The sequence below is a fragment of the Macrotis lagotis genome, chromosome 2 (genome assembly GCF_037893015.1).
Source record: "Macrotis lagotis isolate mMagLag1 chromosome 2, bilby.v1.9.chrom.fasta, whole genome shotgun sequence".
NCBI lineage: Eukaryota > Metazoa > Chordata > Mammalia > Peramelemorphia > Peramelidae > Macrotis > Macrotis lagotis.
Window position 1 is genome coordinate 61,531,965 of NC_133659.1, and position 27,950 is coordinate 61,559,914.

Sequence of the window (27,950 nt, forward strand, 5' to 3'; positions counted from 1 at the left end):
TTATATAATTTATCTAACTATATGTTTATAACTATATCTCTGTCCATTCTACTCTATTTCATCTAAATTTAATTCAACAGATGCACAAATATAGATACAAATCATTATTATTATTTTTCATTCAGTCATTTTCAACTCTTCATCACTCCATGAACCATATTATCCATGAGGTTTTCTTGGCAAAGATATATTTACAAACTTATTTATATATGCATATATTTTATATGTATATAGTCACAAAACAACACATGCCATTAATACATATCTGTGAATACATATATAAACATATACACAAATCTGAATATGTATTTAGAATTATATAGATGCAAATATATAGATATAAATAACCATATGTGTATATAAATTATACAAATATATATATATATATATATATATGATAGATAGATAGATAGATAGATAGATAGATAGATAGATAGATAGATAGATAGATGATGGATGGACGGAGACAGCCTAGGTGGTACAGTGGATAGAGTGTTGGGTCTAGAGTCAGAAATATTCACCTTTGTGAATTCAAATCTGCTCCCAGGAGCTTACTAGCTGTGTAACCTTGGTCAAGTTGCTTAACCCTGTTTACCTCCGTTTCCTCATCTGTCAAATGAACTGGAGAAGAAAATGACAAACTACTTCAATATGCTTGCCAAGAAAACTCCAAATGGAGTCACAAAAAATTGTCTATGACTGAAAAACAGTTAAGCAAAATCAAGATATTTAAATGAATGTGTATTTGCTTTATATATATACACACACATACATACAATGGGAGCCAGCAAGGCTGCTAGTAGGCTCTCCAGGCTGCTCCAGGCAGCTGTCATTTCCATTGTGCACTGGGATACAAAGAAGGAAGGAGATTACTCAATAAAGAGGTGGCCCAAAGGTCCTATTTGCTGGCTTTTCTGAGGTTCTGTTTAACTAGAAAATTCAACATTTATTATATTTTTATTGGACTGTATCTAAGTATTTCTTGGTCTCTTTCTTTCTTTCCTTACTACTCCAAATATTTGATTAAAATATTTGCTTGTTTATAAATATATATATATATAATTAATCTACATGTAGATTAATATACATATATAAAACATTTTACATATTTTATATAAATATGTTATCCAGAAAGATCTTGAGGGGTGAGAATATTGGCTTAACTCTAATAAGATTATTTTGAATAGGGACAAATGTATTCTCAGGGGCATCTAGGTGGCAAAGTGGATAAAGTGCCAGACCTAGAGTCAGGAAGACTCATCTTATATGAGTTCAAATTCAGATACTCACTTGCTGTGTGAACCTGGAAAGGTGACTTAATCTTATCTGCCTCAGTTTCCTCATTTATAAAATAAGTTCAAGAAGAAAGTGGCAAATCATTCTGGTACCTTTGCCCAAAAAAACTCCAAATAGGGTGACAAAGAATTAGACACAACTGAAAAATGACTGAGCATAAACAAACATATTCTTACACTTTGGTTAAAAAATAAACTTTGCAAGTACAAGAGGAAGGAAGCACATTTGTTATCTGTTTAAAAAAGCTCAGCATGAGTCATCAGTGTGAAATGACAGGTGGAAAATTAAAAAAAATATACTAATGTAATCTTAGTCATAAACAAGAAATGCATAATGTCCAGTACTAGACATGCTAGTTAGTCCTCAGAGACTGCCCTGGTGAGACCTCCTCTGGTGTGTTATGTTGAGTCAGTTTTGGTGTCACTTTTTAAAAGAAGGACATTGCCAAACTGGAGAGTATCTAGAAAGGTGTCATTGTATTGTCAGAGGCCATATACTTATTACTGTATTTGTTGAGTTTGTTGAAGCCTACCCAAAACTGGAACTGACCCAAGTTCCAGATTCAAGTGTAGAAAGACTGTATTGGATCTGGGAGCCTAAATATAACTTTTCTAATGTTGAATTAAGGCTCAAGAAAGGGAATTAATATGGTAGTAAAAGGTGCACAGATGCTCCAACAGCAAATCTGAATTTAAAACAAAACAAACAAGAGTTTTCCATATCATTGTAGGCAAAAATGGATCTGGGTCTGGCCATAACCCAAGCAAGTTTACTAATTTGAGGTGTCCAGAGAATTCACTGTATAATACCAGGAAAGACTTCTGGCCAAGATGGCGGAGAGAAAACAGACACAGTTCTAATGTCTCCTGATCTTTCCCCATCTATCATATGAAACAAACCTCTTAAAAGAAATCCGACCCACAAAACCCATAAAGAAAAACCAGGAGAAACATCTACCTCAAGATCTGTCTCCCCCAGCAGCACTGGACGAATTCAGGCAGGTAAGTCTGGGCTCAGAGGGAGGATGAGCCCTGATCAACCAGATTAACAGCTGAATTGGAACCAGGAGTCTGAGGGCTGGAGAGCCGGACCTGCTGGATCAGCGGTGGGGCTAGATGGCAGGGGCTTGAGTCAACTAGGAAAGCAGAGGCACTGGTGTTGGTGCTGTCCCCTGGGAGCTTGCGGGACAGGGCTGGGGGGAGAGTTCTGGTGCAGGAGAGCTGCAGACTCCATCCCTGGGCTCTTCTGGTCTGAGGAATTCAGAGTCCCATTACAACTCAGACCTCTTCCCAGAGCAAACAAATGCAAACTACTTCTGCCTCAGGCCCAGGTGTGTGAGCAGAAGAACCAGCCCAGCTGATGAATGACCTCAGGCCTGGGTAAAGAGCATCATTGATTGAAGGCAAAAGAATTCAATAGCTCCAACTCCTCCCTTCAAGCAAAGGGAGAAGGCCTCAATCAAGGTCACAAACACTCCAGAGAAAGCAACCAACACCTCCTACTGGCCAGCCAGTGAAATTGCACTCAGTGAGTAAAGCTTTTAGCCATCCCAAGCCCCTGTGAACCAGCCCCTCCCCAACTCAAGGTCTTAGCAAAATGAAGAAGGATTAGCAGAAAGGTGGATCCATAGAAAAATTCTTGGAAGGGAATGACCCGAACTCAGAAAGACCTAGAACCTCTGAGGAGAATACGATGTGGTCTTCAGCACAGAAAGACTTCCTTGAAGAAATAAGGAAGGAGCTTAAAAATTTGGGAGAGACAATTAATACCTTGTAACAAGAAAACAAATCCTTATAAAGTACAATTGGACAAATACAAAAGGGGAATAAATCTCTCAGATTCTCAATTGGACAAAATACAAAATGAGAATAATTCTCTCAGATCCTCAATTGGGCAAATGCAAAAATAAAATAATTTTCTCAAAACCTCAATTGGTCAAATGGAAAGCTCTTTCCAAAGTAGAATTGATCAATTGGAAAAGGAGTTGCAAAAGGTTAATGAAGAAAACTTCCCCCCCCCAAAAAAAATGGAGTCTACAGAAACTAATGACTCCTTGAGACAGCAAGAGTCAGTTAAACAAAATAGAAAAAATAGAAAAAATAGAAGAAAATGTAAAATACCTCCTCAACAAAACCACGGACCTCAAGAATAGATCGAGAAGGGGCAACCTGAAAATTGTACGACTTCCTGAAAACACTGAAGAGAAAAAAAGCCTGGACTTAATATTACAGGATCTAGTGATGGAAAACTACCCTGATATCATGGAAGCAGAGGGCAAAGTAGTTATTGAAAGAATACATCGATCCCCTCCAGAAAAAGATCCTAAAATGAAAACATCAAGGAATGTTGTGGCCAAATTCCAGAACTATCAGACAAAAGAGAAAACCAATATGGTGCAGTTACCTAAACCAGGAAGAGTTAAAACAGAGAAAGAAAATTATAGACCTATTTCCACGATGAAAAACAATCTTAAATAAAATCTTAGCAAAACGATTAAAACAAGTTATCACCAGGATAATACATTATGATCAAGTAGGATTTATTCCAGGAATGCAGGGTTGGTTCAATATTAGGAAAACTGTTAGTATACTCAATTATATTAACAACAAGCCTATCAGAAATCATATGATCAGATCAATAGATGCTGAAAAAGCTTTTGACAAAATACAGCATCCATTCCTATTAAAAACACTAGAGAGTGTAGGAATAAATGGACTGTTCCTTAAAATAATTAGCAGTATCTATCTGAAACCATCAACAAGCATTATATTCAATGGGGAGAGGCTAGAGGCATTCCCAATAAGATCATCGGTGAAACAAGGGTGCCCATTATCACCACTACTATTCAATATTGTATTAGAAATGTTAGTGTTAGCAATTAGAGAAGAAAAAGAAATTGAAGGAATTAGAATTGGGAAGGAAGAGACAAAACTCTCACTCTTTGCAGATGACATGATGGTAAACCTAGAGAATCCCAAGAAATCATCCAAAAAACTACTGGAAACAATTAGCAATTTTAGCAAAGTTGCAGGTTATAAAATAAACCCTCATAAATGCTCAAATTTTCTATATATGTCTAGCAAGATACAGCAGGAAGAGCTAGAAAGAGAAATCCCATTCAAAGTAACCTCAGACAATATAAAATACTTGGGAGTCTATTTGCCAAGACAGAATCAGAATCTTTTTGAAAACAATTATAAAACACTTCTCACACAAATTAAATCAGATTTAAATAACTGGGCAAATATCAACTGCTCATGGATAGGTAGAGCTAATATAATAAAAATGACAATTCTACCAAAACTAAACTATCTGTTTAGTGCCCTACCAATCAAAATACCAAAAAATTACTTTAATGAATTAGAAAAAGTTGTAAATAAATTCATATGGAGAAATAAAAAGTGAAGAATTTCCAGGGATTTAATGAAAAAAAGTGCAAAAGAAGGTGGCTTAGCCCTACCTGAACCTGATCTAAAATTATATTATAAAGCATCAGTCATCAAAACTGTTTGGTATTGGCTAAGAAATAGAGTGGTGGACCAGTGGAATAGACTAGGTGTAAAAGCAGGAGATCATTATAGTAATCTGCTGTTTGATAAACCCAAAGAGTCTGGCCATTGGGATAAAAAACTCCCTCTTTGATAAAAACTGCTGGGATAATTGGAAGTTAGTCTGGAAGAAACTTAGATTAGACCAACACCTAACACCCTTTACCAAGATAAGATCCAAATGGTTACAGGACTTAGACATAAAAAACAATACTATAAGCAAATTAAAAGATCAAGGACTTGTTTACCTGTCAGATCTTTGGAAAGGGGAGCAGTTTATGACTAAGGAAGAGTTGGAGAACATCACCAAAATCTAATTAGATGATTTCGATTACATTAAAATAAAAAGCTTTTGCACAGATAAAACCACTGTAACCAAGATCAAAAGAAATGTAGTAAATTGGGAAACAATCTTTACAACTAATGATTCTGACAAAGGACTCATTTCTAAAATATACAGAGAACTGAGTCATATTTTTAAACCAAAAACCCATTCCCCAATTGAGAAAGGGTCAAAGGATATGCAAAGGCAATTTACAGATGAGGAGATCAAAGCAATCCATAGCCATATGAAAAATTACTCTAAATCATTAATTATTAGAGAAATAGAAATTAAAGCTTCTCTGAGGTACCACCTCACACCTCTCAGATTGGCCAATATGACCAGAAAGGATAATGATCATTGTTGGAAGGGATGTGGGAAATCTGGGACACTATTACACTGTTGGTGGAGCTGTGAACTCATCCAACCCTCCTGGAGAGCTATTTGGAACTATGTCAAAGGGTAACAAAATTGTGCATGCCCTTTGACCCAGCAATATCACTACTGGGTCTATATCCTGAAGAGATGTTGAAAAAGGGTAAAAACATCCCTTGTACTAAAATATTTATAGCAGCCCTGTTTGTGGTGGCAAAGAATTGGAAATCAAGTAAATGTCCTTCAATTGGGGAATGGCTTAGCAAACTGTGGCATATGTATGTCATGGAACACTATTGTTCTATTAGAAACCAGGAGGGACAAGATTTCAGGGAAGCCTGGAGGGATTTGCATGAACTGATGCTGAGTGAGATGAGTAAAACCAGAAAAACACTGTATACCCTAACAGCAACATGGGAGTGATGATCAACTTTGAAGGACTTGCTCATTCCATCAGATATCTTATTGTCTGGTTTTGTTACCTCTTAGACTTCTTGCCTCTTCTTTAAGGATATGATTTCTCTCTCATCACACCCAATTTGGATCAAGGTACAACATGGAAACAAAGTAAAGACTGATGATAGATTGCTTTCCATGGGGGGTGGGGGGAGGGAAGTAAGATGGGGGGGGAAATTGTAAATCTCAAATAATATCTTTCATAAAAATAAAATAAAAAATAAAAATAAAAACAATCAGGAAAAAAATAATACCAGGAAAGAGTGATGCCTGGCAGTGGAAATGAACACGGGAACTTTCAGTCATATTCCATACTCTTTCCCTTTTAGTCTCCTCCTGCTCTGTGTACACTCCTCATTCTAAGTTCCTCAAAGTCTAGCTAAAGTTCTACCTTTTCCATAAAACCTGTCAACATTCCAACCCTTATTGACAAATCTTCTCCTAGACTCTGCTAGTATAACTAGGCCGCATGCACAAGACTCCGTGAAAGTCATCTGGTACAAACTTTTGCCCTGTTGTCAGTCGAAATTGTTTTTGCAATTTCTACCCATTGATTCTCCTTCTGATCCTCGGTACCTGGGAGAACAACAATAAACTCTCTTTTAGGTTATAGCCCTTTAAATACTTGAAGACATATTTTCCATTTAAATCTCTTTTTCAGGCTGAACATTTCTTATTCCTAATTTTTATATAATGTAGTTTCAAAGTCCCTTATCAACCTGTTCACTTTTCTCTGGATGTTTCTGAACTAGCCAACGTCTTTGGTAAAATGAGGTACCCAGAGAGGAACGCAATCCTTCATATATGATCAAACCAAAACTATAATAATAGCATTACTTCCTTCATTCTGTTCTCAGTTATTCCCCCTTGTTTCATGGATGTTAGGCCTGCCTTGCAATAGATTGTAAACTCCTCTAAGATTGGACATTACATCTTATATCTCTTTATATGCTTCCCTACAAAGCTTCAGGCAATGGAAAGTTTATTTAATCTATCTTATTTAATGAATCAATCTTTACTTGAAAGTTTCACATATTTAAAAGACTAATCATTTGCAATTATAGAATGCTTTAAGGTTCACCTCTTAATAATCCCATGGGGTGGGTAGTACAAATATTCTTACTTCCGTTTTTGTTGTTTGACCTTCATTTTGTAGAGAAACAATGACATCACGGGGGTGATATCTTAACTTGCATGTGAATTGGATTTAAGTGAGGCAGAGTTGTACTGTCTCTCTCTTCCAGAATTATTGAAATCCTGGGACCAGACAGAACTCCAGGTTACTGACAATGATTTGGAATGTCAGTGGATGACTTTTATGTCTAATCAAGCTTGAAGTGCTACAGGACCTGCTTTAGCCATCTTCCTGACCATTGAAACAATTTGCCCTTATCTCCTCATTCCACCAAGGAAAGTTTTTACAAGCTCGGGGTAGATCTGCCCCTAACTCAACGATGGGTTTGAGACTTGTTGATTACTCTCAACCTAGTTGAATTCATCTGTAGCTGCTACACTATGACTTCTTTAAACCTCAAGTGAGAGTTGAGTTATAGGTAGACCTGAAAAGGGTTCAGCAAGCCCTCACCCCAGAGGTGCTAGTTCTCCCTGAAGACTCCAAACACCCTTACAAATGAGAAAACTGAGACTCAGAGAAACCAGAAGGCTCATTCCAATAAAAGAGTTATTATGAGAGAGAATCAGTATTGTATCCAGGCAGACTATATTCTAAGTCCAACATTGTTTCTCCTACCCTGTGCTACCTTTATAAACCAAGGGATATTGTCAAAATCACTACAGGAGATGTTTTGGGATAGAACTGTGACAACACAGCACATTCTGGCCAGTAGACAGACATCCTGGTGTTTTATAAACTGAATAAAACAGTGGAGTGTATTGATACTGCTGTCCTGCTAAGCAAAAACATCCAAGGAACATCCACAGGCAAGATAAACAAGACATGATTCTGGTGGGGAAGCTGAAAAAATCTGGAGAGCAAGGAGCTAGATAAAATCAGTTATCATTGCAAAGGACAGAATTATCCTACAGACCCAAGTTAAATATCTTTTAATGAAGGTGGAACACCTTGTTCTGGGATTTTTTTTTCTGAAAGTATTCCTTCCAGGTTCGACCACATAAGCAGAAGATTTTTAAAGTATATTTTATAAGTATATAATATCTTTTGTTTTTAAATCACCTACATTTCTGACTATTTCCCACACAGATATATCCCATACAGATATCATGATTGATGTATGCAATTGATGCAAAAAGAGTGATGTCATAAGCCAATTAGAGACAGGAAGAAGAAATAGTCTCTATGCAAAGTGGAAGAGTTTATGACCAAAAAGAGAAATAGAGGATCACAGATAGAGAATATGATGATTGAGAATAATGGTGGAGAAAATGGAAAATTTGAACATATAAAATGTGAAAGTTTTTGCACAGAAAAAAACAACTTGGGGAAAATTAGAATAGTAATAGATAACAGGATATTCTGCATCATTTCTCTAATAATGAACTCATTCAAAATATAGAAGAAATATATTCAAAGAAATAAAGAATAAGAACAATTCCTCAATATAATAAAAAATGACTGAACAATTTTCAAAGGAAGTGGTTTAAGTTTATAATAAGAAGATTACAATATTGTCTTTTGTATTTTTCACAAAAATCTTTGGTGGGAAAGAAGTACAATTATTGTTCCTGTTTTATAAATGAGGAAACTGAGACAGATTTGGCAAGAATCACACATCTACCTAGGATTTGGACTCGTCTTCTGGGCTACAGATCCAACTTTTATTCATGACACCATGTCACTATCAAAAACAATTAGTAACCAGATGTTTCATTAGGATAGCTACCCTTTACATATCTAGAAGCAGCTCTCCTCCCTGTGCCTACAATATCCATTATGTCAATCTCTTGCATCATACTTACCTTGACTATTTCTCAGATTTAATGAGCATTGTGCAAGACAGCTCAGGGGAGCATGTTTGGTAGCTTTTGAATGAAGTACTCTGACCTTACTATGGCCAATGACTGATTCTACCTCCCTTGCCCCCATTTGGTGAATATGTATGTTTTTTTCCAAAGTAATCACACTGGGAATATTAAAGATCATCTTAATTTCGATGGAATACATTCAATGTTCTTAGGTTTTCCAAAATTGATCATTTTTACAATGTTGATTTTATAGTATAAGTTGCTTACCTCGTTCTGCTCACTTTAATTAACTCCAATTCATATAGGTTTCTTTGATCTTGTATCATTCTTCATTTCTTATAGCACAAAAAAACATGCCATTATATTCACATACCATAATTTGTTCAGACATTGCCCAATCGATGAACACTTCCTTTGTTTCCAGTTCATTGTTATCACAAAAAGCACTATGATAAATATTTTTCATTTTTCATTTTTTTTTACTCCTTGGAGTTTAGGCCTACTGATTGTATAATTAGAAAAAAAGGATATGTACAACTGGGTTATTGTATGGGCACAGTTCCAAATTACTTTCCAGAATGGCTAGATAAATGGGTTATTGTATAGGCAAAGTTCCAAATTGCTTTCCAGAATGGCTAGATAAATCCATAGCTCCTCTAGCAGTACATCAATGTTCCTATTTTCCCATAGTCTCTCCAATATTTTTCATTTTACTTTTTTTGTCAATGATATCAGTTGATGGGAGGGAGCTGAAATTTCAGAGTTGCTTTAGTTTGCATTTTTCTACTTACAAGTAATTTGGAGTATTTAGTCATGGATAGCTGAGATGTCTTCTAATGAAAAATACCTATTCATATCCTTAGACTATATCAGATGGGGATATGATTTTTATTCATATAAATATGGATCAATTATTTATGATTTGCAAACAAGAAGAACTTTGATACAAAGATGGCTTTTCTCAAGGTAGCTGTTTCTCATCTTAGTTGCACTGGCTTTGTTTCTGAAGAAAAGGATGTTTCTCCCTCTAGTCTATGTTCTTATATATTTTCTTCTCTATGCTTTTTACTGCTTCCACTCTTCTGTCCCTCTTCTCCTCTTCCTTCCCCAGACCAAATCACAGGCTCTTTCATTCCTTTCTGTACTAAGTGATCTGGATAGTTTTCTTTTATCATTTAAAAAATATTGGGGGAAGCTAGGTGCTACAGTGGATAGAGCCCTGGCCCTGGTGTCAGGAGGACCTGAGCTCAAATCTGACCTAAGACACTCAGACAATAATTACCTAACTGTGTGACCTTGAGCAAGTCACTTAACCTCATTTCCTTAAATAAATAAAAAATAAAAAATATAATATCTAAAATCTTAAAAAATTGATAATTTATTTCAGATAATCTAATGGTTTTTAAATAACCTTTCCTTAATATGTTTTCCAGGTCAATTGCTTTTTCATGTAAGATACCTTGTATTTTGGGGCGGCTAGGTGGTGTACTGGATAAAGCACTGGCCTTGGAGTCAGGAGTACCTGGGTTCAAATCCGGCCTCAGACACTTAATAATTAACTAGCTGTGTGGCCTTGGGCAAGCCACTTAACCCCATTTGCCTTGCCAAAAACCTAAAAAAAAAAAAGATACTTTATATTTTCTTCTAATTTTTCAGTCTTGACTTCATTTAATATTTCATGTTCTCCCATAGAATCATTGATTTCTATTGTTAATAATGTTATCCCCTTTCTTTCTATCTAGACTATTATTCTCACTATCACCCCATCTCCCTCTCCAATCTTTTGCTGTCATTTGGCTCATTGTCTATTGTCAACAAACATACAACAAACATACCCCTACCTTCAAAATCTACTATTCCTTCAAGGTATAAGTGTATATTTTTCCTCCCTTTCCCAATCCTAGGGGAAAACAAGCAACAAGAAAACAAATAATCAAACACAAATAAATAGCTGTCTACTATCCTACTTCCACATCTGAAACTACCTTTTTCAAAGTTAGCAAAATTTTCTCAATTGACAAATGGAAGGTTCTTTTTGTTGTCATTGCTGTTTAACTTTCATTCGGATTGCCCTCTAGGCAATTGGAATTGTTGACCATCTTTTCCTCCTAAAGGATGTATCCACTCCTACTTCCCCCTTATTTTGGGAGGTGAGACCATTATCTTATCAACCAGGAATCAAGTCACAGGTCAATTCCTATAGGTTCTTCTTTGTTACTCTAGAAGGTTCTTTTGCTCATTTCTTCTCTTCCCTCATTTCATCACCTCTTTATGTGGTACAGTTGATAGAATAATGAACTTGGAGAATATCTCCTTACAGAAATAATGAATTTTTAAAACTGGTTGCTATATATTAGGTACTGTACTAAGTGTTGGGGATGAAAATACAGACAAGACAATTTTTGCCATTAATTCTAATATAGGAAGATACAGTAATAATAATGACTAGCATTTATAATGCACTTGAATGCTTACAAAATATTTTATAAATGTTTTCTCATTTTATCCTTACAATAACCCTGGGTTATGGGTCCGAGGTGAAGTGATTTACCCAAGGTCTGCTAATAGTTTGAGCCTAAATTTAAACTCAGTCCTCTTGACCTCAAATCCATCTTTCTACCCACTTCAGCCTATTGATGCCATTTCATTTCATTCCCTTACCATCTTCATTTATTTATTTATTCAGATTCCTAGGTATTTTTCCTTCTTTTATGTATCGAGACTCTCTACAATCTGGAATGACTTTACTTTCCCAGACTTATCAGACATATTTTGTGCTCTGCCCTCCCATAAATTATTGACCATCCACCATGCCCACCCTTTACTTTCCTGTTTCATTCTGGAAATATCCTACATTCCCCTTATCTGCTGAATTCTGACCAAGCCAAATCTTCCAAGCCTAATTATGACCTTCTCCAGCATGACTCTTCTCCATCCCAGTCCACCCCACCCTCAGTTAGTGTTGGCCTTCTTCCCCAAGGTCTTACAGTGCCTGTTGTTTACAACTCTCATGCTTTAACTATGCTATTTCCCATCACAACTTTTTATTTCCATTCCACAGTTTAACTTCCTTCATCTCCTCTCTCACCTCTTATCTACTATACTCTGCATGTAGTAGTTATTTAATAAGTAATGTGTTAGTAGTGGCTATTGTATTCCATTTGCTTCACTTTATGGATTTTTCCAGGAGTTTCAGCTTTGCTGATTGGAACTGGATTGTTTCATGTTCTGAAAGGTTTTTAGTATCATTTGTGCAGAAGCGCACAGCAGAACCACACTGTGCACCATTGTACCAAAACCACAAGGGGCAGCTGAGTGACTCAGAGAAGGGTTGATTTCCCAGAGCATTTTTCCAAGGGGTGCTGTCTAATTAGTTCAGTTTTTGAATCTGTCAATAATAGATTCCCACCAGGACACTTGACTTGGCTGAAACCCAACAGTTAAAGAAAGAAGGGACTCAGAGGGATAGAAGTGTTGCTTATAAGTACAACCTATACTACAATATACATGGCAAACTAATTTATTTCTGGTCCAAGAACAAGCGTTTCAAACAGCCATTGCTGCAAGTTAAGGGAAAGCTACTCAGGCTAGGGATTGCTTTGCTTTATTACTGAGAGCAAAGGGTCTCGTTCCACCAAAAACACCTTGTAACTTATATTTCTGCATATCATATAAGTGAGGAAATCCATATATAAATACATACACACATATATTGTTTTTCCTGAGAACTGTTACATTTTGAACTTTTTGTCTCTAGTGCCTGATACATAGTATCTGGTACATAATAAAAGTTTAAGAATTGCATATTTACGAATTTATATTCAAAATCTATAGCTTCCCATCAAAAATGTTTCAACAGACATATAAAAATTCCTCTTTTGTATATAGAACTTATTAAGACAAATTGAATATTGGGGAGATACAAAGATTATATGGAATACAATCTCTATCCCTACTGATTTTTAATCTAATGCAAAAGTTTATATATATATATATATATATATATATATATACATACATATATACACATATGATAGATTAATAGATATGCAGGCAAACAATCAGATCAATCAATAGATTAGATAGAAACAATGGTAGAATAAATTAGAAAACAAGGGAATAAGTAAGATCCAAAATTTTAGGAGTATGTAATTACTTTAACTTGGGGATTGGTATGGAAATCAGAGAAGGACACATGGAACAAATGGTATACAGTGAAGTCTTGAGAAAAGGAAAGGATTTCAACAGGTACAGATAGTAGAATCCATTACCAGAATGGGGTGGAATACACACAGGAGTGTACCAGTAAATGTTTAACAACCAGCTCTCCAAAAATCCATGGCAAACTTTTAAGTTTGAAATGCATTAACATTTTCTCCATTACTTTCTTAAGTCTAGAAAATCAACAAAACAGAAAATTAAGCCTGGGTTTCAGTTTTTACTGATTTATGAGGCATTAATGTTCCACTGAAATGTAACAATCAGCTCTCAAGAGCTGGTGGGAGCAATTAGCTAAGCTTGCTGTAGCATACCTCTGTGTATGAGGTGAAGGACAGGAAAAAACTCGAAATTAAATGCTGCTGATGAATATGTCTGGAATATAAAGTATGTGAAGCATACTGGAGTGAGTTGAAATACATCAAAAGGTAGGCTAAAAACACTCTGGAGGGTCTTGAAGGCTAGAATAGAATTTAGACTTAATTGTTATGTGACAGAATGCTACTAACAGCTTTGGAGTGGAAGAAGTGATCAAAGCTGTAAACTGCTAAAAAGATTTTCATAGTTGTGTGAAGTATGAATTTGATCAGGGACAGATTGAAGCCTGAGAGATCTATTAGGAGGTTATTACAGTAGTTCACATGAGAGGAAACAAGAACTTAAACTAGGTGCTAACAATCAAAAGAGAAAGAAGGAGAGGGAGGTAAGAGATTTGGGGGGAGGTATAATTGGCAGAACCTTTAAGCTGAACAGGTGAGAAGAAGTAAGGCAGAGGGAGATTGAAAATTGACTCCTAGATTTTCTAGAGAAGTGATTAGAGAATTGATCATTATTAAAAAGGATTATTAGGAAGAGTTTTAGAGAGCAAAATGATATTAATGTAATCTCCAGTTGGGTGGAATTCAGGACTGGAATACTATGGGAAAAGTTAAGACTAGAAGTGAGGATTTATTAGTCATCTGCAGAGAGAGGTGATAATTGCTGGAAGAAGATATCACCAACAATATGAGTATAGAAAGAGAACAAAAGATGGACAAAGATAGAACCTGGCAAGAAAGTCCAGTTTAAATAACATTTTTCCCCAAAATAAAGCACTTGAGAAAATAGCAATAATTACTGACCCATGTGTCTAATTTCCATGTTTATAGAATCTTCATGAGGATAATCTATGAAGACATCAAAGATATTCTTTTTAAATATTGGAAAAGGTAGATGTTTCTAAATGATATTTGATGGGAGATCATATGTGTAATTACAGTCACATAATTGGGAAAATTATATGGCTAAAAGACATAAAGAATACAAGACTTTACTGTGTGCCTTTGTTGACCACATTTTAAAATGACAAAAATAAAACGTTTAATGCAGTAGGACAAAATTCCACCAAAAAGGGGTTCTTCCATCTAGTATTGTCAAAATCAAACCATTCTTGAAAAAGAGATAGTTTTATTTGATGACCCTCTGAATAGCAATTACAACTGCAAAAGACAGAGACTCGTGTTTATAAAAAGTATTTGGCATTTTCATGAAGGATGTGTGATAAAAGGTCCAATGGAAGAGGAATTCCCCTGGAAAAATCTTAACAAGGGAATGAGGTCCTCCAGATGCTCTTTCTTGGCAGTTGACATTGTACTGAAGATATAAAACCTGGAATACTGCAGAATTTCCTGGTGAGATTTATAATTATTCAAAAAAGTTTCACCTAACCATTTGTATATGAGAATTTTATAGGTTTGCACAGGCTCATCCAGCTAGTAAGGATGAGGCAAGATCTGAATGTGGATCCTCCTAATGCCAAGCTCAATTCTCTTAGCATATGATTTCATTCCTGGATGATGAAAACTTTGGAGGTGCAGGTGATAGACAAAGGCTTGATAGTAGAAATGACACCTGAACTGGAATTTATCAGGAGGGAATTACAGAAGGAATATATTTTCAGCATAGGGGATGGACTGTGGGAATACATGAGACCTAGGAAGGGCAGAATGAGATTGGTTCATATCTGGTAGGTCATTTTAGTTGCAAGATGATATACGTGAAGAACAGTAGTTTCATATAAGTTTGGACAGTTGAGTGGGGGCCAGATCATTGAATGCCTTAAATGCCATTCTAAGGAATTTATATTTTGCTCTGTAGGCAGAGGGCCACTAAGAATTTCTGAGGAGGGGGGTATTCAGTGGTTCAAACTGTGTAATAGGATAATTATCTTTAAGTGTATTTACTCCTTGAAATTCCTTAAAAAAGATTTTCATTCGACACAAACATCCCTGTTGACAAAGAGTATGGGGAGGTTCTTGGAACATTGGGAAAGGAGTGGCATTGCCTCTTCTTCCTAAGACACAGCACTGACTTTTTCTCTCATGACTTTGCTTGCTTTCTTGGTATGTCATTAATACATTACTTCCCCAACTGACCAGATGTTAGACCTGAATTTTGTTTGATTGCCCAGTGTGTGTGGGAGTGATTCTGAAGAGAGTAGGTCATTATGCATAATAAATAAGCACCCAGCCTGTAGACATTAAAATGATGACTCCAGCTTAATGATTTCTTCTCTTTCCATGGAGTCACCATCTGCTCACCTTTTCCTTTGGAACACAATCCCAGCACTGGGCCTCTTGGCAGAAGGTGTATGTTTGTGTTTTTTGGGTTATGATGACTTTGATATATATGACACTCTGGCACCTCCAGCCTGGGGCCCTTGATCATTTTACTTCCAGACAATATTTGTCTTAGAGCAATCTGATCGCTGCATTAGAATGTAGGAGAAGTAGATGGTTACAAACTCAAATCCTCTACAAAATGGTCACTGTCTGACTTCTCCTCTGCCTTGCCAAGGCATCTGATTATAATTGGGAGCAGTGTGAAGGAAACAAAAGCCCAAAGATCATGGAAGATGACACAGGACCCTTGGTCCTCATCGTGACTGGCCTTCCTGCCTTCTCTGCTAATTGCTGGTGAGTTCAATAGCTCTCTGTACAGTAAGAGAAATGAGGATCCTTAAATTGTCTCAGGAAAAGGGAACCCAGTTCTTAACAGATCAGACTATCCTACAGATATCTCAAACTCATTAGGATTCAATTATGGAATATTTCTTAATATCCTCATTATTGAACTGTTTACACACATGAAATTAGCCAGGAAGATTTTTTTAAAGATCAAATTCAGTCATAGAATCTTACAACCTCAGAGTTGGAGAAAAATCAATCACTTTGTCTACATTTTTTTGTGTCATGGATCCCTTTAGCAATCTGGTGAAGCCCATGCGCCCCTTCTCAAAATCATTTTGCTATCTACATTCATCATTGAAAAAATGCTAAATATTAATTAGAGGCTATTTATTGAAAATCAAGATTTTTTTTCCTCCATACAAATTTTTGGATCTCCTGAAATCTATCAACAACCATCAATAAATATTTCTTAAGTACCTACTATGTTCCTGTACCATACAAAGAAGGGCAAAAGACAGTCCCAGTTCTCAAAGAACTTCCATTTCAATGTAAGCAACTGTGTATAAACAAGCTCTGTGTGGGACAAATAGGTGACAATGAACAAAAGGAAGGCACTAGAATTAACAAGGGATGGAGTAGGTCTCCCATAGAAGGCATCTTAGCTGGGACTTTAAGGAAGCTGGGGTAGCCAGAAGGTAGAAATAAAGAGAGAAAGCATTCCAGGCATGGAAGATTGACTAACTCCCAAAGCTGGGGTTAGCAACTCTTGATCTAATCCAACCCATATTTAAGCAGAAATTACCTTTAAGGGCAATGCCAAACCAGTCCTCATCTGTCAATTGATTGATTCATTTTTTTAATGGACATCAATTGGTGGTCAGTTTGTTTGTCTAAATTAGCCAGTTTATATTGTCATAAATGATCAAACTCCTTAAGAATATGGTAGCTCTTTAAAGTAGTGGCAGCGGCAGCAGCAGCAGCAGTAGTAGTTGTGGTGGTGGTGGTGGCAGTAGTAGTAGTAGTAGTAATTACAAAGATTGCTTAGCTTCCATTTATTCATTATGACAAGGCTAAATCAAGGAAGTGCTGTTCTTTCTGAGAAAAACAGATTTTCAGTAGCTCAAAAGAAACCAGAGGTGTGCAAATTTAGTCTTCTCCACTTAAAATGTTCATATCAATTATTTGTGTTTCACCTGTGGTAGAAAACCTTCCAAGCTCATCCTGGACTGATCAGTAGAGGTCAAATACACTGTACTTTAACCCCAACATAGTAATGTCATTTTGGACCTTTTCAAGAATGAAGGATAAGAACCATTCTGTTATTGTCTAGGGATTTCAGAGTCAGCCAAGCAACATTTTGTGGTAGCTAGGTAGTATAGTAGATAGATTTCTGGGTTTATAAACAAGGAGACCTGAGTTCAAAACCAGTCTCAGACACTTACTGTGACTCTTAGCAAATCATTAACCACTGTTTGCCTCAGTTTCCTCATCTATACAATCCTACTTCCTAGGGTTGTTATGAGATATTTGAAAAGTGTTTTGTAAACTTTCAAGAGTCATATAAAATATATCTATTATTAGTAATAGAGTGCTATTCAGACCAGATGTTTAGGAATCATCTGCTCGCCCTTGTTGCTTCCCTCATATCAGCCTGAGATCTCCAAGTTTTTTCCTGCTTATATTGATCTCCATCTGGGAATCTCCTCCAGCTCTTTTAAAATTCCACTCCTCCTTCATAACTGTCAGGAAGACTCACTTCTGCCATGAAGCCTTCTTCATCTACTTTGAGATCCATAACTCTCTCCTTTCACTGAATTGTACATGATGCCTTCAGCCCAGGACATAAGCAGATGGGATTGTTCTTGCTAAAAAATGAAGAGGAGGAGATTCTTTTCCAAAGAGAATGCTCAGGCCTGTGCTCTTTTCCTTTGTATTTTCTCCCCATGCTTCCTGTTCTTTAACAAATACAACCTTAGCCAACCAGGAAGAGTGAAAAGGCACTTTTAAAGGAAGAAACCTGGTGTTTCTTTAAACAGTATTTTTAAGTTCATAGATAATTTATTAACCAATTCTTTACAAGTTCCTGTTTATGATAGGCTGACTCATACTTTCAATCCTGATGCTAAGGATCCTTTTGTCCTTTTTTTTCTTAGTTAACTTCTATTTTGTTTTCTCCTAATTCAAGTTAGATTTATCTGTCTCTCTGCTCCCTTAGACATGGAGGTCCCAAAGTCCTTTATACTAGTATTTTCCAGTCCCTCTTATCAGTACAGATTCAAAATTGCTCTATTTTCAGTCATGCAAGCCCTTTCTGACTTAGTTATCTTCCCTGGTCTCCTACTCACAAAAGTTTCTCTCAACTAGTCCATCTCTTCTTTGGGTACAAAGCCCTTGCTCAATTACACCGAGAGACCCACTTCTCTTCTCTTTTCAAGTTTTCAGAGGTTTTCTAATGGCCATTCCTTTCAGATATTTAAGTTCTATTTTGTTCAATTAGTAATCTATTTGCCCAAATTTCTCTAGTAGTGACATTTTCCCCCCAAACCCCTTTCCTTTTGTTATTACCCTAACACTTCAGAATCATAAATCTAGAACCCAGATGACATTTATCTGATCAATTACCTCACCTCAGTTGCCTTCATCCTCTCCTAGCTCAGCAATGCATTTACATATTGCTAAAAATGGAGAAGAAAATGGCAAACCATTCCATTATCTTTGCCAAGGAAACCTCATAAGAAGTCACAAAGCGTTGGACATGACAGAAAGAACTTAATAATAATAATACGAAGAAACCCTAATTAGAATTATGGATATTATATTGGTAACACAAGTCCTGAAGCACACTGGGGCATGAGTCTCTCCTCACTGGTCACCAATGTCTGGTGCCTGTGATTAGAGCAAGTACTGATTAGAGAAAGAGAGGAGAGAAATCCCAGCTCCTTTTAGCTTCCAGATTTGAGTGAGATGTTTGAGTCACTGAAGGGAGAGAAAAATTTTGGGGAAAAATTGACATGAGAGGAGCAGATAATCTGTCATGCTCCTAACCCCATTTTGCTATACTAGAGACTTTGGGGATTTTTCCCCCGGGTGAGATCTATGATAACCTCTCTTGGTTGAACTGAGCTATCTTGCTCCCAATAAGGGAGCTCCTTCAGTCTCTACTTTTTGGCATATATTCCCCTTATATCCCTTCTCTGATTTCAGTTTTGCCATTGACTTGGATAAATGCTCTCTTTGATATATGATATATGTGTTCATTGCAGAATAGACATTTGTGGGAAAGGAATCAAGTTTTGGATATATAGTTTGCATCCCCCCATTTAGCTTCCTCATTAATGAATAGTGACCAAGTTTTTCTTCAACCTTAAAATTACTTCCCTTACAATTATTGACATAATTGTAGCCTGGTATCCCCTCTCTCAGAGGTGGACAAAATGGCCAGGTTCTTTCTATATACTCTATATACCCCACCCTATATACTCTTAACAAAAAGATGCTTAGACACACTACATTCTCTCAACTCGTCTAGGGATGAGCACATCTTTTGGTGTGAGAGTAAGTTTTGCCTCTCATACATGTAGCTGCTATCACAAGAAGCTCAATATTAATGTTATGGTAACTTTCTATGTTGTTCCCCAATTGTTTCATGCAAGTTATAGTCTTCTCAGATAGATTGTAAGTTATTCAGCAGTGAAAATGGTGCCTGGAGCTTCTTTTACTTTTCTACAGTGATTTGCACAGTGTTGGACCAGGAGAAGATATTCAGTAAATAATTGAATTATTTTCTCTGAAGAGGAAAGGACAGAAATTGTAAGTTGTGAGAAATGTAGGGTGTTGATCTTCACAGGATGTGGAGGGGAGCCTTAGGGAAGTCATTACAAAAGGGGAAGGTGTGAGAAATATAGGGTGATGGTCTTCACAGGATGTGGAGGGGAGCCTTAGGGAATCCATTACAAAGGGGGGAGTGGCCCAGCCAATCACAAGCTTGGAAGAGTTTTCCTACTCTCATTCCAGGGATACCAAACCCCAAACCAATTCTCAACGAGTCAAGAGTGACCTAGAGATCTTGACCTAATGCTACTGAGTTTGTGCAATTAGGTAATTGAATATTAACCCCCACACCCCCTGTGACAATTGGGGTTCTTTAGCATATCATGCATTGTATGATGTGGGGGGGATCATATTAGGGACATGTCATGGAATGGGCGGACCTCTTAGATTCTAACTCAAACTCTGAGAGCCTATGAACATCCAAGAGGGAGGGGAAAGAGTTTCTGAAGACCATAATTACTTGACTTTGAAGACTAATTCATGCTTCACCCCTAGGTGAAGTACCCATACCTTGTAAGGTGTATCTTGCAAGGTTCGTGAATAAAATGTACAATTTTCTCTCACTCCATCAGCTTTTTCTTTTCATTCATTTATAACAATTTTCTCTCAAGAGGAAAGGACAGAAATTGTAAGAATCATCATTCTGTCTGGCAGAATACTGGAGGGAAATAAGAGCTTTCCTCTACTAGTCATCCTCTTTCCACATTCATTTTATCTTAATTTCATTAAGGATTGTGGCAGTAGTCCTTCAGCTGAGGTTGGGAATCTACTAGCCATATTTCAGTCACTGCCAACAAATTGCTGAAGGCTTTGGACCTAATTTTATTATTTGTAAATCAATAGACTGCAATCTCTATGAGAGCTGGTACTGTGGTATCTTATATCTTTATATTATTAAGGCTTAGAATAGTGGTTTTGCTCCTTTTGGAAATGGGAAGATGTTCTATAATTTCATTTTTATAGGAAGTTTGATATGGAAATTCTCTTTGTCATTTCAGAAATTTGTAACATGGTCTTACAACAGAGATTCTTAACCTGGGGTCCATGAACTCCTTAGAAGCCAGTCAGTCAATAAATATCAAAGGGTTTGCTTTCTGTCCAGGCATTATGAAGAAAAGTAAAACCTATTCTCTACGGTCAAGGAGCTCACAACCCAATTCAGTAAGATGACATGAAAAAAACTTAGGTAATACATTTTGATAAATGCTACATTTTAATTGGTATTCTTTATAATCCTATTGTTTTACTGAATTCATTTAAAACTACCACTCTGAAAGAGGGTTAGAATCCCAAACTCTACAGGGACAGGCTCCCAAGATTCAATTCCCACCATAGCCTAAGGGCTATGCATCCAGACAAGAGAAGAGTTTCCCAGACTGTCAAAGGGGTCCAAGAAAAAAAAATATTGTTTTAGAACCCGTGTCTTAGAGCCTGGGAGCATTGAATAGTTAAATGATTTTTCCAGGGTCCTTCAGTCAGTATGTGTCTGAAACAGAAGTTGAACTCAGGTCTTCCTGACTCTGAATCTGAATCTCCTAAGCCATGTTTCCCTCTAGCTTTGTACATAATAAGAACTCAGATACTCATTTTTGAGTTTGTGGAGGTATAAGGACAAAACCCAACCTCACAAAGGTATTGCATGGAAAATTTCAGATTGTTTTTAATTATGTAGAAACCCTTTACTTTTCATTATATACTCATCATAATGGTTTGAAGCCCATAAGGCGAGAGATTGAATCAGAGAGGATTAGCTTATATAAGGTTACTTATTGCATGAAGATCCAAGGTTAAAACTCCCAACTTCCAACTTCATAGTTCAGCTCTGAACCCCAATAATTCAGTAAGTTATAGGGACTAGCCAGCATTTTGCAAAATGGCATCAGTTCATGTTAAATATTCATTAGTCATTTGTTGAGGTGGATATGGAGGATATGACCCAAGCTTCTTGACCTCAAACTAGGGAGAAAGTTGTTCTTAGCTTCACCTTCATCATCTTCTTTGCAGACTAGACATTATACTTCAGAAAAGAATTTCCCCCTTTACTGCTTTTACTCCTGTCATGGGACTTTATCTGTCCTTTCCTGCCACGAGTATTCTTGTATAAGCTCTGCCAGCCTCTCACCAGCTGTGTGCTCCAGTATTTTTCATTAGCCTTGCCTTTTCATAGGGACTGTCAAGTCAGCCAATCAGTACTATTTGTCTCTGTCTCCAGCTGGGTCCCTCCACCCCCCAATCTGGGGCTGTTTCCTGGATTGGGGCCTGAACCAGTGCTGCAGTTTCTGAGATATTAATGGTTTCTTTTGTGAAAGACAAAACACCAAGTTCATTTGTTGCAAATTAAAATCTCCGGCAGGAGGAAAGGGAAGAATGGGGTGGAGATGTCCCTGTTCTGGAATTTAAGACAAATAAGGATAGTTTTTCCTGCTTTCTTTGGTTCATTCGAAAAATATATCCCAGCTGCAACCTTGGAAGTCTGAGGTTATAACTAATCAAGCAATTAAACAATGATAATCATTAATAACTCCATAAGCATTTATTAAGTATTCACTATGTTAGAAACTATATTGAATCAAAGGCTTTAACATGTATAAAGTACTTTGTAAACTTTAGGTGTTATATAAATGTTAGATATCATCATTATTATTATACAGTTATTATAATGATTTGCAATAGTGATACAAATGTGAAAGTTCTTGCCCTCTAGGAGCTTACATTCTTATTGACTAATAAATAAGCTTTGTCAGAGCTTCCCCATTAGTCTTCATGTGAATTGGATTTTTGAGGCTTCTCAGAAAATCTGATCAGAACCTCAAGTCTTATTTTATAGAAGGCACACAAGATGAAGGCAGATTTCCATGGCTTTTGGCCTTGTTTCCATCCTCCTTCTGGAAAGGGAAAGTTTGAGAAAGAGAAAGAGGAAAGAACCGGGCAGGGTAAAAAAAAAAAGTGATTCCCTGGAAAAGAAAGAGGAAAGGTTATTGGAAAGAGGAGAGGAAATGCCAAAAAGAAAGGGTTAAACTAGAAAAAATGCGTTAAATAAAACAGGGGAAGGAGTAGTTTGAGAAAAGAGGAGGGGAAAGACATCGATTAGTTGTAAAATAGTGGATTTTTATTTAGTGGTTTGCTTATTCTGCTTATGGTGATTATCATTGTGCCAAGTGATAGGGACTGAAGTTATCATGGGCTGGGACTGGGGTGGAGGTGGAGGAATTGTATATTTTCCATATCTACTGCCTTTCTTTTGTCAAAGAATCCCCAGCTCTATAGGGACAGGATCCTACCCCCAAGATTCAATTCCCACTGTAGCCTCAGAGCACATGGATGCATCCAGACAAGGGAAGAGTTTCCCAGGGAGCCTACCAGGTAAGACAGCTGACATGGGTATATTTCCTGTGTGCTCTTTCATGTTCTGTTGACGATTCTCAGCTCTCCTTCTACCTTCCCAAATCAAAATCTCACTGGAATGACCTCAGGCAGTGGAAGTGGTCAGAACTCCCCTGCTTGTCATCCTAGAATTCCCAGCCAATCCCAATTGTCAAGCTCTCTCATTTTCATTTCTTTTCCCTGCACATTATCTTAATCAACTATCTTTTTTTTCTACCCCAGTGTGATTTCCATTTATACTTCCAACACACACACACACACACACACACACACACACACACACACACCAACACACACAAAAAACCACATACACACACTATTTTCATCAGCAGGCATAATGATTCAGTTCACTCTCTCAAAGACAGAAAATTATTTTAGACAACTATTATCTCCTCTCTTCAAACCCTTGAGATACCCCCCCCCTTATTTCCTTTCCATTTCTGTTGCTCCCAGAGCACATAATTCAAATACCCATTTGTGGTGCTACATAGCAAGAAGAAATTTCTGGCTGATTAGAATGATGAAAAAGTTTGATTCAAATAGATAATAACTGAATATATTCTTGATCGTCCTCCACCTAGAGCCCTCTGCCCATGCCTTCAGCTTATGTTTGCTGACAATTATGATACCTGTGACAGGTCCTCCATAACTAGATTCTCTTGTAGGATAGGGAGCAGGTATAATGCATACATAATATAATATAGGAAGTCATTGATAGACATATGAGATAGTCTCTAACCAAAGAATTAAAAGTGAAAACAGAGATTTAAAGAAACCTATAGGTTTAATTAGAATGATTGTACTGGACAGAAAGATCAAATGGGCAGTATATAACTAAAAGAGGAAAAGAAAGACCAGTTCTTTCTGAAGGAGCTCCTGTTGGTCTGTTGATGAATGGAGATGCCTTTAGCTCTCTCCCCAGTACCCTGACCTCTCCAGCCATCTTTGACATTCTAAACATTTTCAAATTCACAGTCGTAGTCTGTCATTCGACACATTATGAACTTCCACTGACGATCCCTGTGGGGAGAGAGAGAAAAGGACAGAAGGATGATGTCAAAGACATGGTAGGCTGCTCCACCAACATTATGCAAATGAAATGAAGACAAATTCCTTAGGATCCAGTGCATAGCTTGACCTGGTGGTCAAAGAGAGGAGAGTTTGGAGGGACTATGAGAAGCAAATAATAGTAACTGGTTATAGTTGTATAGAAACTTTAAAACACTTTTGAATTTTATAGCTACTCTTTGAGTTAGGTAGTGCAAATATTATTTTATATTACACCGTGGGAAACTGAGGTTCATAGATCCTGAGTCATGATTTTGCCCAAGACATAAAGTAAAGACTTTCCAAAATCTATGGATTATAGCTTCAAAACAGCTATTTTTAATAGGACTTTGACAGCTAGTGCCCTGGTGGACTAAGGATCACTGCTGGTGAATTGTTAGTTTTGGACCTTATGTCCTGTTTGGATTGGTTATGGATAGCTAGAGATCTAAATTTCTAGGTACACATAGCTACCACTGTAAGATGGCAGATATCTAAGATTAAGTAGGGAAAAAACTGGATAATAAAGGCATTTAATTCATTTTAAAAATAACATGACCCTCAATATATTGACACATTCATTTAAAGGACCCTATATCGGTCAAAGTAAATGGATCACTATATGAAAATCATGAAAGGGGGGAAAGGAATTAAGAAGAATCCCAAAGCATTGAATGGTATAGCTAGAGGGTAGGACTTTTCAGGGTCAGCTATAACATGACCCTAGAATATGCTGACATATCCATGTATGCTTTGTGGTTCACAGAAATCTTTTATTTGTGTTGGAGTTGGGGAGTAGACAAATTCAGCACTAGTTTCCCAAGAGTGCTTTACATCCACTGATGAGATGTGTTTTCTAATATAAGAAGCAGGACGGAATGAAGAGAGGAGTAGACCTAGGGTTAGGAAGATCTGGATTCAAATTCCATCTCAAATACATAAAAGGCTGTGTGAATCTAGTCACATCATTGAACTTCAGTTTCTTCCTCCAGGGAAGGAGCAATAATAGAATCTATTTCACTAAAACTTTGCCCACTTTAAAGAACTGGATAAATGTGAACTATTTCCCATTCACCTCAACAAAGATCCTTGGACTTCTAATTCAGCACAGGACATCATTTAAGGTCTGCTAGCTATAGTAGTTGGTCCTACCTTAGATGTAGCCTATGAAATACTGGTACTTGTAACCTTGGTCCAACCTCTTAATATAATTCCATGTATGAAAACCTCAAAGAGCAGTTGGGAGAGTTCTCAGGATGTTAACTATTACTGCTCCCTCCTCAATGATCAAGAAAAAGAGTATAAATTCAGATTGCTCTGCATACCACCAAGGAAATGTTCTACTACTCCATGGGGTGGATGTCTAATCCTGATCCTGCCCCCACCCTCTCTTCAGTCTAAAGAGTGTTCCCTAAGAACCATCTTTCTTCCCTAGATGATTCCTAATGGAATTTCTGAGTCTGACTCCTGAAAGCCTCTTTAATCATCCTTTGAATGGGAAAGTGGGAGAGACCATGTATAAAATAAAGCTTTTGTATAAACTGTACAAATGACCCATAGCAGTCCTTCTCATTCCATACCCTGTTCCAAGGTTACCCATTTAGAGCAATTTGGAGACTGGGCAAAAGTTTTGAGAGTCTGGGTGGCCAACTACTCTTGATTGGCCCTGGCTCCTGCAAATGTCAGTACAAGGGATGACTTGTTTCTGGCTGGAGATTAATACCAGTTAATGGCATGTGCATTTATCAGACATGGTTGTATTAGGAGGGTGGGTAACTGGGATACTGAAAGTTATAAACAAATAAGGTCCCAAGCCAGTGCATTCACACTACTGCTTCAAGAGGCTGTTAATTTGTGTTGGACATCGTTTAGAGGCAGTCATAAGGCATTCCAGGGGCTCCGTTCCCAGAGCCTCTCTAAAGGAAAACAAGAAGCAGTTTTCATCTAGAGGACAAGAATATGCCAAATCAACTACATTCTCAACCTGGAGTCTCCAGAAGGTTGCACTAGGGGTACAAGGAATAAGATGGCAATATTCCAGATTTTGACTGGTGACCACAATAGCAAACCTGGGGATATAGGTTAGTCTCAGTGTAAGCAAATCCCATAACATCATTTCTCACTCATTCAGCACCAGAGAGGTAATCTTAATTGAGGTTGCTCCTTTAAGAGACAAAGCATTTCTTTTCTGTAACCATTTACAATGGAAATCTTTCTGAAATAGAGTCACCTGATTTTTTAAACAAAAAAGAAAGTTTAACTTTTTCATTATGAATCAGGGTCTTTATTATGAGAATAGGATCTTGGATTTAGTGATTGTCCTCCTTCTTGTTTCTTGCCCAAGGCACTCTATCTGTTGATGTTTACCTTGGTTGATTCCCCTTGCCTGGAATGTTCTACAGTTTTTATCTTCAAATCTCAGCTATAAACTGCCATTGTCTTCAAAATGTCTTTCCCAGTCATCCTTAATGCTATTGCCTTTCATCTGAGTTTAATCTAGGATTTCTTTTTTTTTAGGTTTTTTGCAAGGCAAATGGGGTTAAGTGGCTTGCCCAAGGCCACACAGCTAGGTAATTATTAAGTGACTGAGACCAGATTTGAACCAGGTACTCCTGACTCCAAGACCTGTGCTTTATCCACTACGCCACCTAGCCACCCTAGGATTTCTTTTGTATGTATATTATTTGTATATGATTGTATACATGGTAACTACCCCTTTTCCAGTTAGATTGTAAGCTCCTTGAGGGTAGAGATGTGTTTTGGTTTTTCTTTGCATCTTAGCTGACATTCTGAAAGCACTTAATAATGATTGTTGACTTGACCTCTAGGTTCTAAAACTGAAGGGGATCTTAAGGTTACCTAGTCCTGACTCTCATTTATGAACAAGGAAAGAGAAGGTAGTGACCATTTTCGAGGTTCCCCAGGGAGTAATCCATAGAAATGGGAATCAGAGTTCCAGTGTTCTGATTTTACATCCAGTGTTTTCCAAAGTACTTCATCTGTTATTGAATTGTGTTATAATGCAGAAATAATCTTGGAAACTTTTGAGGCATATAGGGCTAGATTATCTTCTACCAAATGGTTCCAGTCTATACTTTTCAAAATTTGCTTTTTAAGAATTTGAACTTCTACCTTTTCATTTCTCACTGATGTCTGCATTCGCACCTCTGGAAGCATACATTTGACCTTTGAAGCTGCTGTGAGGTGGGAGACCAGATAATTAAACTTGTTAAGATTAAAAGAGTCAAGAGGCTCTGAGTAAAGGGACTCTCATGGGTGAATTGTATCTTTCTTGGTGCAAAGACTTTGCAACACTCTTTCGGTTGTCACCAATGGGAAAAGTAATGTGTAAAAGTGGAAGGTTTTTAACTTGCTATAAAAGTTTGAGAATCACTATATATATATAAATAATATAGATATAAATATAAATATATCATACTTGATATAAATATAAATTTATATCTAGATAGATATAAATTTGATGATCAAGCTTAAAGCTGCCCTTGGATAGTTAGTTCCCCAAAATAACTTGATTCTTTTTGTTTGAGTTGTTTCATCTGAATAAATGGTCCTAGGCAAGTC

At 37.0% G+C, this 27,950-nt stretch overlaps 1 protein-coding gene across 1 annotated transcript in view; it reads right to left on the reverse strand.

Annotated features, from left to right (window-relative positions):
• Positions 1-23,554: 23,554 nt before the first annotated feature.
• LOC141512756 (dermatopontin) overlaps positions 23,555-27,950 on the reverse strand; it is a 36,838-nt gene continuing 32,442 nt past the window's right edge. Inside the window, exon 4 of the mRNA XM_074221948.1 lies at positions 23,555-24,341. Within this exon, the coding sequence (XP_074078049.1) occupies positions 24,275-24,341 (67 nt within the window). The 3' untranslated portion in view covers positions 23,555-24,274. The remainder of the gene's footprint in view (positions 24,342-27,950) is intronic.